Raw genomic sequence first — 22,791 nt, 5'->3', positions numbered from 1 at the left:
CCAACCATCCCACACACCCCATGGGAGAGATCATGTCATCAGCCAATTGTTCCACCTGAGTGGTAAAAACAAATATTAACAAGTGGTAAGAACAAATATTAAGGTGCTGAACTGAGAAAAAAAATCTCTAAAGGTTTGGGGTTTTTTCTTTACTCAGTGCAGTTTAACAATGATATTTTCATGCTGTCTGCATGGGATAAGTGCCTAAAAATTGTAGATTTCTTTAAAATATAAAAAAGATCAGGGAAGGCTATTTATGCTGTGTCAGGTTCAATAGCACTTTGGGGAGCTGACATTGTCTTACCTTTTTTGGGGGGGTGATAACACACAGTGAAGTAAAAATGGTGATTTATCTTTCAGCAAACTGAACAAGGCAAATAACGACTTGTAACAAATAAAAAGTTGTGTAATTTCAATGAAAAAAATTAAAACAATAACGTTCACTGGCATCAACCATGCCCATTATAAAGCATCACAATTGTAATTAATATAGTTCCCTTCATATTCAACCTTTAATTGGAAAAATAAACCACCAACTTTTCTGGGTTTTGATAGTTTTTCACCCCTTCCATTTTTACAACTGAAAAATTTTCACCAAAATCACAGTGCAATTCTTGGAAAAGGCATCATGTAGTTCCTACATGTTTTTGATGTCACAGTGCAGCTGACAATATTACAAGGTGTTGATCTGGCCAGAAGGAGGATTTCACATCTGTAGACAAAGCTGCTAACCTTTGATCCAGAAAATTTGGATGATATTGTCTGCACAAAACAGACACGTGCGGCCTTCAGTCAATCCATCACTGAGTAATTCAGGTCACAGAGTTGATGAGTGTAATTTTTCTGTTGTTTAGGGAGAACTCAAGTCTCTTGGTAACAAACGCAGCTGTGATGAAGGTGCATTTTTTCTGGGTGGCATGTGGTAGCGTACTTCTTTCCAGAATCTGGTACTTGCTGAGTGAGACCTTTCTGAGAAATCCCCTTTCCATCGGATAGCTCCATGCTTTTGCTTAATGTATTTGATGGCTTCAGGCATGTCTGCATAATCTTGTATTTTTTCAAGTTCAATGAGAATTACTTTAATGCCATCTTGGATAAGAGCATTGTACATGGCTAGATGCTTTTCTGACACATCTTCCGTAACACTGTAACAAGAGGGTTCTGGTACTAAAACTACAATCACTCTTCTACTTTGACGGATTTTTTCATCAGCAGTGCTGATCACAGCTGTAAAGAAGAAGGTTGTACAAAATTAAGGCTGTTTGTTACCAACATGCTGCAGCTCCTTCATTCATTCTTTGAATTTGAGGCAACACACTTCACTTCACAGAAAGGGACAGTATAAGAACATGCAAACAGTTATATTGGCTTAGTCAACAAGCAGATATTTAGCTAATGCAAAGCAACCTGACCCCATCAGACTGCAGGTCTATATTCTTGTTTTGCATAAACAGAGAGGAGCTCTCATCCTCCTTCCATCTCCAGATGCCTAGGCTAGCAAGGAACTGAAAAAACATAGAAGAGCTCAGTAAGGACAAGGAAAAGGCTGAGATAAACAGACTTCATAGGAGAAAACCAGGGCTGTATTTCTCACTGTCCAGAGAACAGGAAAACCACAGCTCATTCAATAGTGGGAGATATTTAGAATCACATCTGATTGATTGCCTGTATTTACAGATGCCAATGAGAAAAAACAAGTGTAATTTGAGCTCACCTTCTCCTGGTAAATCATCTCTTCCAAAAATGAAGAGGTTATAACCACACTGCCTTTCTAAGACCTCTGGCAGTATCTTCAGAGCAAAAATATCTGATGAATACAAGCCTCTCTCCCTGTTCCTTGGATACAGAATGTAAGCATCATAGATTTTCCCATCTGAAACTAAAGAGTGAGCAACAGGAGTAATATAAAAATTCATTCTGAAGACACAAATGCAAGCAAGCAAGCAAACAACCTCTAACCCCTGCTTTTTCCCCACTTGAATCATTATTTTAGGTCTAATCCTACTATTATCTAAACATGTATAATTACAGTAGGCATGAAATATTTGTAGAATTACACCATTAATAATTCAGCATGCTGGATCAGAGCAGGCAAGAAAGAGGTGCAAAATTAAGTAGGCTTTCATAGAATCATAGAATTGGCTGGGTTGGAAGGGACCTCAGAGATCATCGAGTCCAACCCTGGAACCACCTTTAAGGCTGCTAGACCATGGCACTGAGTGCCACATCCAGTCTCTTTTTAAATAGCTCCAGGGATGGAGAATCCACTACTTCCCTGGGCAGCCCATTCCAATGCCTGATCACCCTCTCCGTAAAGAAATTCTTTCTAATATCCAACCTAAATTTCCCCTGGCACAACTTAAGACCATGCCCTCCTGTCTTGTTGAAAGTCGTCTGGCAAAAGAGACCAACTGTGAAATATAAAGAAGTTATTATTATTTGGTTCCTGTAATACAGCTGAATACCTAAAATTTCAGCTGTCATATAATTCACAGATCATTTTTGTAACCTGGAGTTTCAAAACACAGCATTCACTTAGACATGAAGTCAAAACCAAAGTATAAGGCAAATTTTAAGGTCTGAGTTTACCTCCTCTCAGCTGCATGGAAATGACCCTTACTTCAGCATGCTCTCATAGACAGCACATCTATCAACATTCTTCTGATTGCCAAGAATTTACAAAAAGTAAAATAATCAGAACTGCCTTCAAATATAAAACAAAAGAAAGTGACATTTGTCCTGTTTGACTATGGAAAATGAAAAATACCCAACAATTCACTGTATTACTACTGTCTGTAAGAACAGTCATTAAAAGAAATCTAAATAACTGCTGTCAGAACAACATTCAAACCACTAAAGTAGGTCTTGAGGGAAAAGTAATGGGTTCCTGGAAAGCTGCTGATTTTCCCCCTGTATATACTTTTGTTATCCAAACTAATTCTAAAAACATACCATCCTTATAAAAATCCCAGGGAAGACCAATCACACTCCATGAGTTTAACCCACTGCTTTGCAAGGGAATGTGAAGGCTGATTACAGCACATAGCACTGTTACACAAACATACCTTTTTTACCCAGGAAAGGATGGCAGGAGTCCCAGTACCAGAGCACAATATCAATTTTGAAGATCTTGTAGATAAAGAGAATCAAAAATACTAAAGATACCAAGGAAACTCCTCCTCCAATTAGGTAGCCCTGAATGTTCTGAGCTGGAGTAGGGTGGAATAAAGAGAGAGAAAACAAACACAAAACAGTCATACACTGGAACCAGAGAAAGACAAAAAATGCTTAAAATCATTTCACCATTAATATATTTAATTTTTAAAAAGGAATGAATAGGACTGAAAGCTTTTTATGCATGCTTTCTGCAAATACTGTTATTTGATAAGCCTACTTTTATCTTTCAGAGACAAAGTAGTTCAGCAATATGACAAATGAGGCTACTTCTCAACTGGAACTCCAAAACACTGACACATTCCAGTGCAGCAGCACAGTGATAATTCTTTTACAAAGGTTTATCAGTCAGAAAGCAAGAAGTCAGAAGTGCGGAGGTAATTTCATGAACAAGCTATTCTCCCCAGATAAACCATCTCCACAGCCTTTTCAAAGATCTGCCATTGATCCCAATCATTTGTTGTCCTTAGCAGATCTGTTGTCCCCTTCACAAACAGCATTTTTTTAGTTCATGCATATAAGAGGATTTCTGAGATTAAATCCTGCCTTGACAATCTTTATGAAAACTTAGTTAAGTAACAAACTAAAGCTCAGATCCACTTTCAGTCAATTATTTGTTTACAGTGTGGCCAGTTAAAGGTAAGCTTGAGAACAACACTTGGCAAATGATTGTCTCACAGTTGAGAAAGCTCAACACAAGCTCAATAGAGCAGAGGCCCTTCTGCAGCTAGATTTATTAAAAATGCATACTTCTCCAGTGATGTGCTTTTCTTTGTGTTTTTAAATAATTTTAAATACAAAGAATTTAATTTTGGTGGCCTTGCATTTGAGTTTCTAAAGCTCACTTCACTTTCAAGTTCACTTGTTGAAAAGAAAATTTCATGCTAGCCAGCAGTATCTGAGCACAAGGCTGGGGTCTCTAGTAAGAGGTAAGCACAGTATTCCACTAAAGTCTCATACCTGCTTCAGTTAAATAGGAGTCTTTCATTAATGTTTCCTAGAACACTCAATGAGAGAAAACCAAGCAATTTAAAAGTGCTATTTTTTTTACATTTTGTTAAAAATTAGGAAAATTCACAAAGAAAGGGATTGAGCTGCACTCCCAAGTTTGCACAATGGTAATCAGGCAATTTCAGTCTTAAGCAGGGTGTTGTAAAACTAAGAGAGAAGTAAGCACCATTGAGCACTAGTTCATCAAGATGAGATTTCTAACCTGGGCGTTCCAATTTGATGTAGGCTGTAAAATGTTGAGAGCCATATGTAAAGTGACAGAAAAATTTATGAGCGTAATCCTTTACTTCCACTTTGGAAATGTTAAATTTTGTTCCAGACACAGCAATTCCATGAGGCATCCCTTTTCTGTCATTGAAAAAAGGTAAAAACGAAATATCTGTAAAGAAACTGAAATATCAGTGCTTAATATGGGACATATTAATTCATCCACAAATACAAAAATGTGCATTTTTTTACCTCTATAAACCTAAGAACCAGTGAAGCACAGTAAATATCACAGTGACAAATGGCTTCACAACCAGAGGTGACTTAGCATTTGCCATACCCATCCAGTTGTTGGGGTTTTTTTGCCAGGTGAGGCAGTTTTGCATCGTCTGCAAAACTGTTCAAAGGGATGTCTGATCCACCAAAGGGTCACGCTGCCATCCAGGGCAAGCCTGACAAGCTGGAGATTTGGAGTGACAGGAAACTCATTAAGTCCAAAACAAAATGTAAATCCCACACCTGAGGGGGAATAACCAGTCCCCAGGCATCCTGGACTGCATTAAGAGTGCTGCCAGAGAGAGAGAGATGAGAGAGATGATCCTTCCCCTCTACACAGCACTGGGGAAGTCACACCTGGAGTACTGGGGCCAGTTCTGGGCTCCCCAGTACAAGGGATATACGGATTCACTGGAGATAGTCCAGCACTGGGCCATGGAAATGATTAAAGGATTGAAGCACCTGTCATATGGGAGAGCAGGGACTGCTTAGCCTGGGGAAATTCTCCTCTTAGGAGTGAGGAGTGGATCTTAGCAGTGTGTGTAAATACCTAATAGGAAGGAGTGGAAAAGAGGAAGCGAGGCTCTTTTCAGTAGTGTCTACTGACAGTACAAGAGGCAATGAGCACAAACTGAAATGCTTTCCCATCGAAAATTCCATCTGAACATTTATTTTTTTTACTCTCAGAGTGGTCAAACACTGGAATAGGTTGCTCAGAGAAGTTGTGAAGCCTCCACCTCTGGAGATACTCAAAACCCAACTGGACACCAACTTGAACAACCTGTTCTATCTGACTCTGCTTGATCAGGTGGGTTGGACTAGACAATCCCAAGAGGTCACTTCCAACCTAAGCAAGTCTTTGAATAAAAGATTCTTCAACCCAGTCAAATAACCAGTAATAAAAGTGTCAAGAGAAAAATCATCATCCAGGATTGTTTATATGGATAATGAAGCACAAACCTTTCCAAGCAGGCTAAAAGACTCTTTAAACCCAACAGTGTCCACAATCAATGGTGCCAACCAACTTGGGAAATAATGCTGAACAAAATTCACAAAATCTGAGTGACCTTATTGTCAAATGACAACAAACATGGTGATGCTGCTTTTATCTATTGCCACAGGAGGCTTGGAGATACAATATTCTATTCTGCTAGATACCATCCTGCTCTAAAACAGATTTGTAAGTGTAAGGTGGGAAGGGCAGCAGTAGGAAGGAGAAAAAAAAAAAAAAAAAACATTTTGCCGAACATCCTGAAGAACCAGTTTCTATTACACATGCAACTTCCAGCAACTTCTGTCATGGAATGCCAGTACTAACCTCAGTGTTGCAACACATTCAGATTTGTTCACATCAGTTTTAACTTGCCTCCCAGCAGAAGAAAGTGTTATCTCCTAGGTGTAAGCCCTCAAGTCTATAATCTTAAATCACATCTACAGTGTGCTTTGCTACTAACAAAGGCTCCACAAATTTAATTGCTGAGAAATTGCTACTATTTTTTGAAATGAAACATTATTACTGCAATTATATTAATTTCTCTGATACTGGATAAATGACTTTGAACTAGAATTCTAACTGGAACTTGCACAGGATGTTTTGCACATCTCCATCTCTGTCACAGAAAATTATCAGGCAGGGTAGCAATTAGAAATGGAGATTCCAAGCAAGCAAAAAATCTTGAATTACTTTAAGTTAAATACATTGAATGATTTTCAGGAAGATGTTTAATAGCAGCACTGTGCTGGTTTCAGAAGCAGCTCCTTCACAATTAAGTGAGGTAATTTTTGGTCATGTAACAATCTTTCCTACCCATATTAATTATAGAGGACAGCTTTAATTAATTAGTAAAAAGGATTGCATCAGAACAAACGCAAATGTAAGCCTTACAAAATTATGTTTCACAACAGCATTATATAAACCTACATGATTGCTTCATTACAGTGTCAGATACATCAGCATTTATAAAATATTAATGTTTTTCTAAGCCAAGCAATAATAATTTAATGTACTTGCTGCAGACCTGTAATCAGTCTTTAAGTTATTAGTAACATCTGATTAGTAGTCAACTTTAGGGTGAATTCACTGCAAATTACATCACTTAGGAACGCACTTAAAATTCAGTGTAAAAGGATACTTACTCATAAAACTGTTCCCTGTAGGTAATATCAAAGCTATCAACATCTTCATCATTAACTTGCCAGAATGGAATCAAGCCATTTATGCCACTTGATATATTACATTCCATAACTACATGAGAGCCTACAAAAAAAAAAAATTGCAATTGAGGGTGTTGTAACAGAAGTAGTATCAAGTGATAGTGGAACAGCTGGGAAAAGGAAGGATTTAAGGAAAAAAACAAAACCCAAAAAAATAACACAACCAAGAAAACCCACTTACCTTAGGAAAAGCAGAGTACCTAAAACTGATCCATATATAACCCTGACCTGGGTGTCTCTGATCTGGATAGGAATTCCACCCTAAATACAGGTGTCTAAATGTTAGGAATTCCACTCTAAATGTAGGTGTCTAAATGTTTATGACTACATGTGAGCTAGATGTCTAAGTTAGTAACAGAGCTCTGCCTTGCTGCAGTCCACTCACAGTAGACACCTGGACTTTACCAAGAGACCAGTGGGTCTCCAGACTCCACTGACTCCACAGAAAGATCTCCAGGGCTCAGATCAGTTGCATCCACACAGCATGGTGACAACTGAGATGCTCTCCAGCATCCCAAGCATCAGTATGGAGCTGGCAGGTCGGACTCCAGATCTTCAGCAAATGTGCACTGATAAGAGTAGCCAGAGCACTCAAAACAGCAGGAGACATCTCTGTGGAGGCAACTGAATTGAATGCTCATTGATAACAGCATGAATTCAGAATACTTATATGCAGATGCCCATGTGTAGAAAACCACACCCTGAAGCTGCATCCTCTACTTACTGAGCACACTTATCTTAACTCCAGATCAGAGTCCTTTGGCCAACACTGTCCCCTGGCAGGGTTTCTGAATACTCTTACACTGTGCTCACCTGTCACTCATCTCCTTTGCCACCAGACAGTTCACCTTTGCCACCAAGAGTCCAGACCTTACAGAATACCTCAGTATTAAGCAAATCAACCAAGTTGCAGAATATATTTATTGCCAATGTACCTCAGAGAGCTCCATTTACAGGAAGGTAAGCAGTTTTGTTCGAGTTCTTTCCTTCTGTATTTTACCCATGGAATTTATGGTTTGATAGGAGAAGGTGGGCTCTCAGTTTACCTATGTAAAGGTCTCAGTGTTTCACTTGCTAGAATCACATCAGATATACATGCTTCCACCAAGGCACAGTCTATCAAAAGGATGGAATAAACCTTTAGCTCACATTCAAAGCAGTTAATTGAACAAGAGTTCACACAGGTATCCCAGATGGTCCCCAATCTCTTCCCTCATGTCCGTCACAAAATTAATCACAATTCATCACAATAATGAATTTTTCTAAAGATGAGGTTTAAAGTATTGCACAACTTGTTGCAAGGAAGAAAACTCCAAGTGTTCGATCCCTCCATATCCATACATTCATGAATGTACTGTCAAATGTCTACACAACCTTCTCCTGCTATTTCTCATTAAAAACACACAGGTGTTTCCATGCCCTTGCTGATGTTTTCAGGTTCCGACCCATAGCCAGGCATTTAACAGCAGCAAAGATTTGTTTTCTTTTGCAGCATTTCATTAAAGGTACTGGATAGAGAATCTTACTTTTGCATGACAGCACCCTTAAAAAAAAAAACCTCCCCCCAAAATCTTCACCAACTTCCTTCAAAGGGTTCCCCTGTAGTAGGGAACAGTTTGTAGTTTTCAGTAACCACAGTAAACCCACTTGGTGGGTGGAGGTTTTGTGCCTCATTTTAGCCTCAGATATGACTGCTTTCAAAAGGTATGCAAGGCATCAATGTCTGTGTATCTTAGCTGGTCTGAGGAACCCAGTAACACAGTAGCAACTTTCAATTAATGCAGTGCCCAACAAATATGGACTAAATGCTATTTAAAAAAAAAAAAAAAAAAAAAAAAGGAGTCTAAACAAGCTGTCTTAAACACATCTTAATAGAGGCTGAGAGTCTCAGGCAGCCCCTGGACTAATAACTGCTCAATTCTCCATTTTCTCAGCAAGTACTGACAAGAATTAAGAGAATACTAAAGGATGTCTTCAGTAAATTAAAGAGCCTTTTATGGGCTCCTCTTTCTGAGTAGAGGCTGCACTGGTAATAATTTTTCTTATTTCAATGGGAAGTTATAACTAGTTACCAGTCAAAACTGGGAATAAGATCTACATAATTTAATGAGCAGGAGACAAAGTACAGGGAAGCCCCACCATAATATTACTTCATTTCTTCCACAGCTAAAATTACAAAGGAAAAAGGAAGTTTTTGTACATAAAGATTAGGATTGTGTGAGGTAAAAAAAAAGACTGTGGCAAGTCTCCCTATTTGCATCTAAGATCTGGTGAAAAAAATTCCTTCTTGGCAGAAAAGCACAAATAAAGCTTTTCAGGCACATAATTGTAATGAAGCCAGGGAAGCTGTAATGACCAGAAAAGAAGAGGCTGTAGAGCCATTTCTGAAGATTTCCAACTGAATTAAATTACTACCTGAAGACTTCAGGACTGTGAGTCTATTAAATAATACTGTTTATATCAGATCCTGAACATTTCCACTGTCTAAAACAAAGTGTTCCTGTTTGGAAAAAAAAAATTCTATTAAAGTTCTTCATTATTCTGGTCAAAATCTACTATCTTCACCAGAATCTGACAACTTCACAATGAGACATCCTTCACAAGTTTGAGGTCTCAAAGAAAAAAACCCAACAAACTGCAGAAAAACCTGAAACAAAACAAAACCACCAAACAAACCATTCCACAAAAACCACCAGTATTTCCATACTATTCATTTCAGTTTAGTATCATATACTCCAAGCTAAAATTTGGTCAGACAAAATCTTGCACATTATGAAAAAATAAGAAGTCTCAACATGAGAAAAGAATACCTAACGCACACAGTATTTACCAGCTCAATGTCAGAAAAAAGCAGCAACAAAATCAGGTTCACTGTTATGTATTCATACAACATACACAACAGTGCACATTTCCTCAAAGCTTCTCTAATGACCTTATTGATAATAATCCTTCCTCAAAAGATTACAGGACAGGTTAGATCCTCTACTAGAAAATAAATAATAAATAAATAAAATAAATAATTCAATCACATTTCTCCTTTCCAAATTCATTTACTGACCTTTCTCAAACACTTTGCTTGAAACAATTCTCCTTGGTAAAAAAAAAAAAAAAAAAAAAAAAAGTAGTTCAAGCAGCTCCAAAACTCATTATTCTGACTGGAAGGGACTTTGGGAGGTCTCTAGTTCAATCTCCTGCTCAAAGCAGATCTTTAAGCAGTCAGGTCCCACAACATCCAAAGACTGAGGCTGCACAACTTCTCTGAGCAGCCTGCTGCACCACCTGGCTGTCCTCATTGGGATAAAGTTATTTCTTATATCCAGAATTTCTTCTTTAAGACATTTTCAAGATAAACAATGCTTGGGATATCCCTCAACTAACAGTTGACTGCTTTACAAAAAAACCCCCAAAAAAACCCAGTATCTCAAACTTTTTAATACCCCAGAACAAGGAGTAAAATCCAGGTTGTGGAGAAGGAAGAGACAGGAAACAAATGAGAAGCAAAAACTATTGAACTGGTCAACTGGTAACCTTTTAAAAATGTTCATTATATGTAACTGCTTTTCCACAGATACTGGGGATATGTTGAGACACAGTCACTGAGAACTGGTACAGTTGACAGATGGCAATGATTAAAAAAATAAATGCATCCCACTCCACACAGCTGGTCAAGAGACTCCAACCTTTGGTACATAATTGTTTTGCTTGCAAATTAACTTCTGGGAATCATGTTCTACTAATTTTCTTCCAGGCATAATCCACATATCTACCTCCCAACCTTGCTGAAATCAGTGGAACTGTCAACATGTTATTTCAGAAAGACTACAAGTTTATTTGTTTTACTCAATGTTAGTGACTTCTTAAATAGTCACTACTTACCAAGTTCTACTTGAATTGTATTGTTCTTCGGATAAATAAATTCTGGTCTCATCTGCACTGGTCTTTCTAACAGAAACAAAGAGAAAAAGAAAATCTTCAGGAAAGAAGTTCTTCAACTGATAGTTTTACAATGATTTTGCTTTATTGGTTGGTATTGTAGCTACACTCTTACTACCAGTTTCAAATTTACCATTGAAAACTGTAGTAATATGAGACTTATAAAAATACTTGAAGTATCTGTAAAAATTGTAAAAGTGTTTGCTGAGCTCTGTTAAAACAGTTCTATTTTAGCTTCCAAGTTAACAGAAGGCTTGTCTTAATTTAAAAAAAAAAAGTCATTTAGTAGCAGTTGATTATAAAAGTAATGCAATAATAAAACTAAAACAAAACCCAAAAATACATGGAAAAGGGAGAGGAAGATTATTGCACCAATCTCCTGTACGAAGTGAAAATTTAAAAGATTAAACAAGCACACACTTAAACTGGGCTGGAATTGTATCATTCTGCACCATATATAGAAACAATGTTAACAACTCACTGTTCTTTTAGCATCTATCTAAAGTCAGGATTTATACTTAATCTAGAAAAAGATGGGCACTCTGCCTCCAGCCAACTTTTCTGACAGAACTACTATCATGGTACTGGGCAGGTCACCAGCAATGCTGCCTACAAACACACAGTCACAACAATCAGTGACAGTACTGGGAGAGTGAGACAGCCAATTCTGCATCCCATTAGATGCAGAAAAGCATAACCAAGAGCCAACAGTAAGCCAATCCCTTTCAGAGGAAATTTTATTAATCTTACAGTATTTGTACAGCTTGTCACATCTCCCTTCCCTTTGAGATTCTAATGAACTTCATAATCAAGTTTACCAACAGGGTCACAAGCTGGCGTCTTCTTATGATGGTCTCAAACTTCCCCTTTTTTTAAAAAAACAATTTCATGCAATGGTTCATTATTTTTTTTAACAAAAACAAACTCCTTCCACCCCAGTAACCACCATTTCCTTCTATTCCTCATTCCTGCCTCTGTACTTCTCATTTCCCAATGACAACTCTTCCTCAGAAAGAATGCTCAAAGCACAGCCAGATGCCTCACTGTATTTTAATTTCACATTCAGGAAAAAAATAGTTAAGAAGATTTGCAACTCTAATTTCACAGAGCTGAAAAGGAACAAATGGCTTAAATGGCTTATGACTGCACACAAATCTTTACAGCAGAGCCAAGAAGATAATATAATCACCCCAATGCACTCACCTTTAACCTCTAGACTCATGGTTCGTGAAACATTATACTGTTTTCCCATGTAAGTGTAAACCATACGGCACGTGTAGTTTCCTCTGTCCTGTACACTTACATTGTGAATCAAGACAGCGTTTTCTCTCTCTGCCAAAACAAGTCGCTTGTCTTCAAGAAATCCAGGCTTACACTCCTAAATACATCAACAGTACCTGTGATTTAAGGGAACTAATGACCTGAGGGTTAAATGAAGTTACAGAGCTCGACTGACTATTAAAATACTTGCCAAATTGATTTTTTGGAAAGACATAATGTTGGTTGTTATCCATGCAGTACTGTGCTCTCACATGACAACTAATGACATCTTGCTGCATTTGCACTTTTTTCAAAATCTCTGCAATCAAGCCTTTGAGTTTTCAAACTCTTGTGTTTTAGTTAACTGCCTTCCTTTAATAACTTGGCAGTTACCTCTCAGGTGCAATAGAATTTATTAAGCATGTAGCAGAGCTTGAGACTATACATGCCAGCATTTGTTTCACTGCAACAGATGAGAGCTGCTGTAGCAGTGCCTCATGCTGTTGGGTGTATCACCATTTCCATGGCAACAGAAATACAGTGAAAAACTTCCTTTTCTTCCCTGACCTACAAGCAATTTAGAATCACTTCATCTCACAAATGTAAGAGATTATGCAGAGGTGCAGCACCAAGGTTATTTTACATGTACAGGCCTATGTAACTACTTTCATACCATCATCAGAATTAAGATTTGAACCACTTTAGAATTTTGCCTTAACATGGACAAAATACAGATTGTTATGACTGCACAGTCTGAGTATTTTATCAGAATCCGGGCAAGGCGAATAATAATATAACAAATAGGACAAGCGAAATATTCTGCAAAACTGAAATAATTACACAGAGTATTTAAGGAAACATACAAGTTTTAAAATTTTCTACATATAATACTCAAAGGATAAACTAGATTTTCACAAGCCAACAAACCATGTTATTGACTCAAAAAACTTGCAATACAAAAATGGACATATAGGTTTTTTTAAATATGCCTCCTTACACCTCTTCAATGGAGTAGCAAGAGAGATACCACGCTCAAGGTGTAGAGGAAATAAACCTTCTATTCCAAAAGCTCCTTTTCTGTTACTTGATAACACATTTTCAATAGAATACTTCCTCTTATATATCTGTAATAACATGAACAATACCTTATACCAGTATACTTCAGGCTGATCATTTTCTTCATCTTTAAAATACTCCAGATCAGGGCATATTATCTTTCCAGTATTTCTGCTCATCACCTTTTGTTCAAACTTCATTTTTCCATTAAAACACAAACCATTATCATTCTTAAAAACTGATAAATTTATAGGTTTCTTGTTAGAGTGATTAAGGCTCCTGTAATGAGAACAGTAGACAAGTCAGGTCATTAAAAATAGGGTTCCTTGTTTCTAGTAAGTCAGGGAAGGACATCAGCATCTCTACCAGCCTGGCCTCTAACACCCCTGCTACAGCTCCTCTAACTCTTGAAGACCACCCTCATCCCTTGTTCCACAGTGAGAGATGGGAATAAGCTCTGATTTTGTGTTGTGAGCAGAAGTGGGTCTGCTGTGGAAGCATCAGAGTGGAAGCCAGACTTCCTCAGAGCTGATGCTCCATGGAGCCCACAGCACTGAGCCAGCCTTGGCATTTTCAGCACTTCATGTGCCAACACACCAGTTGTGCAGGGTAACCCAAAGCCCTCGGTGTCAGACAGCCAGGAGAGGGGAGGTTCAACTCAGTGGTCCTTGTAGGGACGTATTAAGAAAATCAGGCTGTAAGCCTTGGCAGGAGAACATCAGAGTTTTGGAATATCATCTACATTGAGGTGTGGTATCAATGTGTAACCTCTTCACACCAAGAGCTCACAAGAACCTGGTGGTACATTAGCTCTTGCAGAAGAGAGGTGGCATTAGAAATCTGAAGTCTATGCCAGAAGTAAAGGAATAATCTCTGTTGCTCAGCTCTTCACTTCTCAACGTTATACTAAGGCAGAAGTTTCCAGAAGAGTGAACTGCAAGTTTCAACAGTCCTGGCTTCAACTTCTATATACTGAGCCTTGACAAGATTCACAAGGCTGCACTGGGTGCTCTCAGTGCACTGTGGCAAGACTGGGGGGAAAAAGAACTGTCACTGTGTGCCTTCCCAAAATTAATTTCCTGCTCGGCACACAGAGAATCTCAGACATTATAAATAAGATTTGACCACTTTAAATGGTGAATTCTAGTGTGCTAGTCCAAGCTGTAAGTGTGGCAAGAGCTTTAAAGTACCAAACAGGTGCAGATCTATTCCTTTTTAATTCTTCTCTGTGCACTTAGATCTTTTGAGCAATACTGGGGACTCGTTACTTTTGCTGCCTCTGAAGCTGTCTAGCACACTGCTTTGTTCTTCACATGCATTCTCATTTTTGATCAGTTACATTTGGTAATGCTTTAAAATAAAAGAATGGTTTTCTACCTTTTCATTTGTATAGTCCTAAAAGGATTCCCCTGAAGTTGCTAAGCTCCCCAGAAAGCCTGTAACATGGAATAATACTGCATAGCATGCACAGTTTTATCCTCTGAGAGCCTTCTTCCATTTAACCATGTCAAATAAACATCTTAATGTTCTTCTAATCTGCCAGTATCAAACAGCAATCTGAACTCAGGAAAAGCTGAAGCAGTTAAGGCTCTTCCCTGTGACCACACATTTCATCCAAAACACACAACTCATGCAAACCACTGTTAACATTATCACGCTTTCAGATAGCCTTCTGTACAAACTTTTTTCACACATGTGAAAGAAAAAAGCAGCAAGCACACAAAAACCATGGTCAAAACAGTGCTTTTAAGTGGTCAAAGCCCTCTATCCAATCAATTCTGTATGTTCAAGTTCCACCTAAGCATCAGCAACCCAGTTGTTTCCCTCCTCCCTTCCTTACCTTACAACACATTCATAAAGTCCGGAATCTTCCAGCATTGCAGGAATAAACCAAAGCAAGCCCTCACGCTGATGGATCCTAGCATCTTTCTCTGTGGTTATTGGTGTAGCACTACCATTTTTGTACCATGTCAGATTGTAATCAGGGGGAAGCACTGGCATTGGAATTATTGGGCAACTAATAGCTGTAGGCTCTCCAACAAGCACAAAGTAATCACAAATAATGCATTCTTCTGTTAAAAAAGAGAAAAAGAAATGTTTTAATCTGTATACTTCTGTTTTTTAGAAGTAGTCATATCTATTCCAAGGAACACAGAATTAGAAAATAGACTTTTTGTAACAATTTATTAAAAAAATCAAGACTAAAACTATTTGTAGCAATTCCCCATTAAAACAGTATGAGACTACCATTTTTTGTTTGTTCTTCTGATTAAGGACCTAAAGGACCCACTTTAGAAAGCTTCAGCCACAACTTCCCTCTGTCAGGGAAGTCAGCTACAAGCATGTGTAAATCCTCAGTACAAAACAGGGTATAAGAAGATATATGGAATTCACCAGGCAACACAAGATTCACAACACACCTGTCATGTCCTTGTTATTTGAGCATGTCAGTACTTAAGCAGAATTACCAGATTCTTGATGTAGATACTATCTATGAAAAGCATAGTTCAAACCATATTAGTGCAAAGCTCCACTCAGTACTACAGTCATTATGACTGGGGGGCCAAAAAACAAATTAGGAAAAAAAAAAGAAAAAAAAAGCGAAAATATTAAAAATAAAGAATTAAATATATACATACATATATATATGTGCGTGTATATATATATATATATATATATATGTATTTCTGATCTGAAGCACGAGACATTATGGAATAAGATCAAGACCTCAACCCAAAGAAGCCCATGAACCAATATGTCATAGTGTGAAGGAAATTTGGACAGGTGCAATATCCAGATTAAATACCCTCGCCTATAATGTAGTATTTCCTTACTTCATTTGCAGTTTCTGCCATTTTTATCAAGAAAATCCTTCAGATTATGAACATTACTCTTAATACAAAGATTTTTAAAATTATGATTGTGTAATAAATTGACAAGGTGCAATCATGCAGTCCAGCAAGCAGTCTTTTTTAAACATTAAAAAAAAAAAAGGAAAGAAAAAAGTCAGAGAAGGACAAATATTAAAAGAAATCATCAAGAATCCAAATCTGCAAGCTAATACTACTTGGAGAATACCAGTTTAGCACAAACACAGCAGGCCATTTGGCTATAAAGCAGATTTTGAAAGCTTGCCTACTTTTGCATACATGTGCAACACTGAACTCCTATGAAACTGCAAAACATTTGACTGAACCAGTTTTACAAATCCTACCGAATGATTGCATAAATACAAAGATAATTTATTAAATTTAAAATAAAAGAAGTCTTAAGTAATCTTTCCAGTCCCATCACCTTCTTCTCACCTGGTTTAAAGATTTCCAAGTAGGTGCCTGTGGAGTTTAAACTGATTACATTAGTATTGTAATTAATTACTTAATTTAAAAGACAATAATACTATACTGCTTATGCCAAGAGCAGCAAGACAAGCACCATTAATTTATTTAGGCCCAAAATTCACTGAAAATTTAGATCTGCCATTGAAAATATTGCCAATTAATTGTAAAGGAAAACTGAGTCCTAACACTTTCAGGACTAGAGCTACACCATGTCTCTTAAATAATGCATTCAACAGCAAACTTTAAGTCAAGGAAGTTAATTCTTTTGGACTCTTCACAGGAAGAGTGAAGAGGCTAGTCAAAGCCTCAGTACCCTCAATTTATGTAGCTAGATATAGCAATATTTATGTCAATTTATGACCTCCATCCCTGATGAAACTTTAATCTGAGAAGATTCAGTGTATCTTCAAAAATAATTAAAAAAACCATCAAACAAACAAAAAAACCCACTATTTATTCTCAGTAGCTCTTTTCTACTAAATACAAACAACTCATCTCTTGCAGACTTTTTTAAAAATTGCAATTTCAACAATATATTCAATTTACCAGCACTGAACAGAGGCATCAGTAGAATGAGAAGACTGACAAACAAGAATACAGATGTCATCTTTTGCTGCAAAGAATTTTCCATTAGAGAGTTCAAGCTTCACTGTCCTCTGCATTACTCCTGAAAAAAAAAAATAAATTAAAATCTGGAGAAGCATTAGCGATCTTGGGGAGGTAAAAAATGAGTTTGCTAATTTAGCCCCAGTCTTTAAGGATTTCAGCTACAGCAACTGGTGGCCTCCATAGAGGGCTGCTAATTTTTCAGCTTTCTGCTGGAATTTTTTCCAAATTTCTATTGGCCTAACTCGTACATAAAGCATCATTTTCTTTTGGCAGAATAGTTAAGCCAAAAAAAAAAAAAAAACCCCACCAAAAAACTCAATTTAAAAAGAAAAAAAAGCAGCAAATCAACCCAAAGCCCCAGAGCACAGACAAGTTATGGTAGCATACACTGATAGAGATTTAAGCTATACTGTATAATTTAGAAATCAGATTGCTTAAGATACTTCACTTCCACATGTTTGAGATACATAATCACAGAGATAGGAGGTTTTGTTCTGTGGACTGTTCCTTACACTTGAGGCAGCACTGCTTTTAGGAGCAGATGGAGCTGTAGTTCTTCGCAGGAGGACGAGCAAACATTAACTCCAGTGTGGTCTGGCAATTAATTGGCTCCTAAAGTCAAACACATGTGGAAACCGCAGCCAATGTGAATTGCTGTGGTCAGACACAAACCAAAATGGTCCAGAACTGTTGTTTCACTTAACACCTCAGGTTTTTGCAGCTTTCTCCAATAAAGACATGGCTGAACTGACACCCAGTGCTCTCACACCCTGCACACAGCTTCCATCAAACCCCTACCACGTCCAGCTCTCCTCTCCTATGTGTCCACTTTTCCTTGGCAAGATGTCACCAGAGGCCTTCCCAAGCCTTCTACTGTCAGCCAGCTGGCAAACACTTAACCCTCTTCCCTTTTGACAGCTTTTTGTATGTAAAGGATTGCATTGTGCCATCTTGACTATTTTGCTATTTTGTGCCTTTCCTGACTATTTTGCTTTACAGTGAGAGAGCAGCATGCAACCTGGCTACCCACATAGCACTGCATTGCAACACATTACTTGCACAGGTCCTGGTTAATATTTGCCTTCTACCCAACTAGAAATGGCTGGAAGAAGAGATGGAATTCCCTGAAAAACACAGATGGCCTTGACTTACGGTAGCATCCAATGTAGTTACTTTAGTGACAAATAAGCCACATCAGCTCCTTCCTCTGGAACATTTTGTATGCAGAAGCGTAGTAGGGAGGGACACGGAGTAGAGTTCAACACTTTAATGTAACAGCCTCCAAATATGTGCTTCTTTTGGACAGTTTATCTGACAAAGCATTCATACCATGGCCTTTACTCAGTTGCCTTGTATGGGGTTTTCCTGTAACTTGCCAGTGAGCTGATCATTATTTTTGGAGTTTCAGTTTACCTGGAACAAGAGCAGAGGAGAAAAAAGGATTTTACAAAATACATCAGAATACACATACAAAATCAATTTTTCTACACACATCCTAAATGTAAAAGCAAGAGCATGCCTCTGCCCACACTAGAGGGGTAACTTAAAACAAAAAGCTACAACAACATTCACGTTAAAAATTGGCCAAGAACTCTGGAAGTTTGACAAAAATAAGATAATGCTACACAGATGTCAAGCAAGCAACAATATCAGTCCTGAGAAGCCACCTTGTAACACAGATTGAACCACTAAAAGATAAATACTTATATTTAGGCAAAGCAAGAATAAATAATCTAACAGGTTAAGCTTTATATTTTGCAACCGTTACTGGTTTCCAATACCAAGGATGGATGTCTTCCTAATATTGCATGCTAAAGGCAACTTCTAAAGTTCTGTTCTTCCAGAATTCATGCACACACTCCCTTAAAAAAAGGCAACAGTAAAGGTTAAGTCTGAGAAGAAGGGAGGAAGTCTCTTGCTTCTGTAGTTGCAATACCTCACAGTAAATAAAGCTTTTCTATTCTGGTCAGTATGGTTTCAAGTGACTGCACAAGGTTTTTACACTTTTTCATAGGTAGAATATACACAGAAAACACTACCTGAAACCCAGAATTGTGAAACACCAAACTTTCTTTAAAAAGCAGGTAGCTGTTTACACACCTAACAATTTTAGTCTTGTAGTGCCTTCTATCCCAGTCTAAGCTCAAAGTTGGCTGGGCTCAAAGGAAGTATGTACATGGAGTCTCTTGAGGAAAAAAACCAAACCCAACAACAAACAAACAAAACCCCAGTCCACCAATCAATCGTGTTTGTGGTTTGAGCTATTGAAAAGTTTGATTCCCAAGTTATTTTCCTACTACTTACCTTCCCACAGTTGAAATACAATTTACTACTGCTCTTAAAATTTCTAAAATTACCATCTTCAAAACAGAAATAGAAAACATGTGGACATAATTTAAGATACTGACATTTTCCTCTTTACAGAATGTCTATCCTCACAGAACTTGCCCTTTTACTTGCCTTAGGCACAGTGCCAACTTTAAATACCATAGGAAGTGTTTTCAAGACATATTTCGTCCCTAAGTCTGTATGCAGTGGAACTGGAAAACTTCCCTCAGGAAGCTGTGCAAAAAACATAACTGTATTTTTTTTCCCCAATTTTCTGTCTCCAATTTTTAAAATATTTTACTTGTAAGTAATTTATAATACATGGACATGACAGATCCTTGCAAAGGATCTAACAATTGAATGAAAATTGCTAATTCATTGAAAAAAAAACATTCAAGACAGTAGCATAGAAAGAATCTAAACCCCTCAATTGTGTTTCAACATGTTGCTGTTAATTTAAGTGGTTTTCATTATTGATCATTGTCTATGGAGACTCATTCCTGCAAGGAAAACCTTAGCCTATGAGCTATAAAAAACACAGAAATTCAAGAACAACTCATTATCACATCTGCAAACAGTACAATAGTGTAGAGGTATAAAGTGCCCCAATTTAGTGTCATACCTATATGAAAGAACTGCATTAACTTTTTAAATAAAACCTTAATAGAATTCAATTGAAATGGGGCATTAGAGAACCAAATCCATGTTTGCCCCTTGGCTCTGAAGTACAAACCCAAAGGCCAGATTCAACCCACCACAGCTGATGCAGCTCACACCTTGCTCCTTGTGCTTACTCCTGCCAACAGGCTGCTTTAACCTCCCTACCAAGGTCAAACCACAACAGTAAAGCTAGAGAATTTTAACAAGACTTTTTAAAACACTTTCCTGAGGTCCCAATTTTCCTGTCTAACATACATAGACAGCTCAGTACATAAACAAAATGCAGCTGAGCATTTTATAGGAGCATATACTAATGCTGAGTCACACAAAAAGACACACAAGGACTTCCTAGAAGCAGGCTGGGTTATCCACTGTGGTATTTTGACACTTAAGTGATGACCACAAACTTCAGTCTCTCCTTTCTAGACAGTCCTGCAAGATACAGGACTACAGCAAACTCATACCTGTAATGAAGGCCCACTAACTAAGACATTCTGTTGAAGCTACATCAAAATGAAGCCACAGATATTAAAGAGTATCCTTAGAGAGGTGGTTAAATGCAACAGTCAAATCTTCATAAGCTAAATTCCAGTTCAGCTTTGAGACAAAGTATTAGCTGATCTAAATCTAGCATCTGAATAAAAACGCTTGTTACAGGTACTGCCTTGTCTTTCACCAAAGCACAGGAAGAGGAGAAAAGAAAAAACCCCACAACACAATACCTATAGCTCTACATAAGTTGCCACTGACTGATTTTAGCACAGGAAAGATACCTATCCACCCACCCCCACCCCCACCTCATGTAAAACTAAAGGCAGTGAGACCATACAAACCACCTTGAAAGAAGGACCCTTCTTGGTATTCAAATACATTGAAAATAGTACCTGCTTTCAGCATCGGGTGGAAGGAACTCATTTTGCAGTCAGCACTTGGAACACTTTTCTATGTCATTTCAATTCCTCGTACCTGCCAACATAAAATACAGCGGACTTTCATGTATTTCATGAAAGTCCAAAATAAGTTCCAGCTTCCCCACTAATATTTTCAAAGTACAGCTAAGACATTTAAAAGCACTAAAAGGGTTCATGAAGATGAAACTATACATATCAAAAATACAATGATGCAAGGTATTAACAACAAAAATACTTCTCATTAGAGGGGAAGGAAATCAGTAACATTGTTTACCAAAAAAAGTAAATGGGTTATTTCTCATTTAAGGAATAATCTGCATTATAAAACCATTTTTGTCCAAAAGTTCTATGCCAATTTCTTTTACAAGCTTTATGCCAAGCTTTTACAGCATTTCAATTTCACAATCTATAGGAAACAAATGTGTTCATTTAGCAGCTAACCTCATTCTTTTAGGAATCCAAGCACACAGCCAATCCAAGTCAAACAAGCACACAGTAGCCTAATTTATGAAGAAAGCAAAACAAAACACATACAGCCTTTTGCTCCACTGACTCCCTGATGAAAACTCTCCAAACTTAAGAGCTGCAGCTGGAAACAAATCAGAACCTTGACTCAATAGCTTTTAATGACTATAGCTCACTCCTTCCTACCCAGCTCGGACTCCACAGGCTGCTGAGGCCGAACACCATCCCAGATGCCACCAGCCGAGGTCCGAGGAGCTCCTCGTTTGCTCCAGCTATTTCTGCCGGCAACTTTTTCACCCAGAGCCTTGCCCTTGTCATCCCATAAAAAGGAGCCCCTGTTTGATCATGGTTGTGCAATAAATAGTTTCTGCCGTGTTCTACGGGGACAAGAAGATCTAAGCCAAGCTTTATCCCGCTTCCTGTTACAAGTACTGCAAAAAATGTGGCAGCGTTCAGCGTTTTTCATTCGTATACCGCGCTTCCTACCTGGGTTTGTGTAACACGGTACGGCACGAGGAAGCAGACATAAAGGCAAAAAAAAAAACAACCCAAAAAACAAACAAACAAGAAAACCACCAAAAAACAAACAAATAAACCTTCCCCCCCCCAAAAAAAAAAAAACTTCCAAGGAAGCTATATGTTATCAGAAGAGCCGGAAAACCGGCAGCCCTGCGCAGATGGAGCGGGACTGTGCAGCCACACCGCCCATCAAAGCAAACAGCCTCAAAACACGGCTGAAATTAACAGAAACCGAGGGGCTGGCTTGGTTTGTTTTGGGGTTTTTTTTTTTGGACCATCAGCACTCGACTCTGCCTGCTGATCCCCTCCTCCTCCGCAGCCTACGGACACCCCACCGGACTGGGGACGCCGGGCCGGAGGGGCCACGGAGCGACGAGAGACGCAAGGGAAAGGAAACGCCCGCCCCACTCCCGGTCGGACATCCCCACCGCCGCCGCCTCCCTTCCCCGTCACACCGAACCCCGGGAAGGCGCAAAGCGAGTACCCCTTCCCTCCTCACCTCTCCCCGCACACCGCCGTCCACCCCGACCCGCGGCAAATAGCGGGTGGGTGGTGGGAGCAGCAGGCTCCGCCTCTCCCCTCACGGCTGCCACCTCCCCTGGACCGGACCGGTCCGCCCCGCCGCCTCTCTCGAGTGGCCCGTGGCTCGCCTGTGGGTCCATAGCTATCTGAGTCGAGGTGTGCTGGGGTGGCTGTGGGGGTCCCAGCGAACCGGGCCCACTGGGCCGCCCACAGGGTCTGCGAGAACCTGGCGCAGGCGAGCTGGGCGTCGTGGTGGTCTCCTCCCGCTTTGGGCCATCTCCGCCGAAGTTCGAACGAAGCCTGTTCTC

At 38.8% G+C, this 22,791-nt stretch overlaps 1 protein-coding gene across 12 annotated transcripts; it reads right to left on the bottom strand.

The window, feature by feature from the left end:
* Positions 1-141: 141 nt before the first annotated feature.
* LOC103532364 (interleukin-1 receptor type 1) lies at positions 142-22,557 on the bottom strand. 12 transcript variants are annotated; one of them, XM_030446716.1, is made up of 13 exons: positions 22,461-22,557; positions 20,951-21,032; positions 18,231-18,491; positions 17,016-17,136; positions 14,972-15,203; positions 13,221-13,410; positions 12,019-12,193; positions 10,759-10,824; positions 6,805-6,925; positions 4,388-4,575; positions 3,066-3,209; positions 1,715-1,879; positions 142-1,227 (listed from the first exon to the last, which is right to left on the bottom strand). In XM_030446716.1, the coding sequence occupies exons 4-13, from the start codon at positions 17,098-17,100 to the stop codon at positions 851-853; spliced, it is 1,743 nt and encodes a 580-aa protein (XP_030302576.1). In that variant the 5' UTR covers positions 17,101-17,136; positions 18,231-18,491; positions 20,951-21,032; positions 22,461-22,557; the 3' UTR covers positions 142-850. The 12 variants fall into 12 exon arrangements, with proteins under 12 accessions (XP_030302576.1, XP_030302658.1, XP_030302566.1 ...); XM_030446798.1 differs by having other exon boundaries at positions 4,388-4,533; XM_030446706.1 differs by having other exon boundaries at positions 20,951-21,055; positions 22,461-22,539.
* Positions 22,558-22,791: the final 234 nt, after the last annotated feature.

Source organism: Calypte anna, chromosome 1 (genome assembly GCF_003957555.1).
Source record: "Calypte anna isolate BGI_N300 chromosome 1, bCalAnn1_v1.p, whole genome shotgun sequence".
NCBI lineage: Eukaryota > Metazoa > Chordata > Aves > Apodiformes > Trochilidae > Calypte > Calypte anna.
This window is presented reverse-complemented; position numbering and strand designations above follow the sequence as displayed.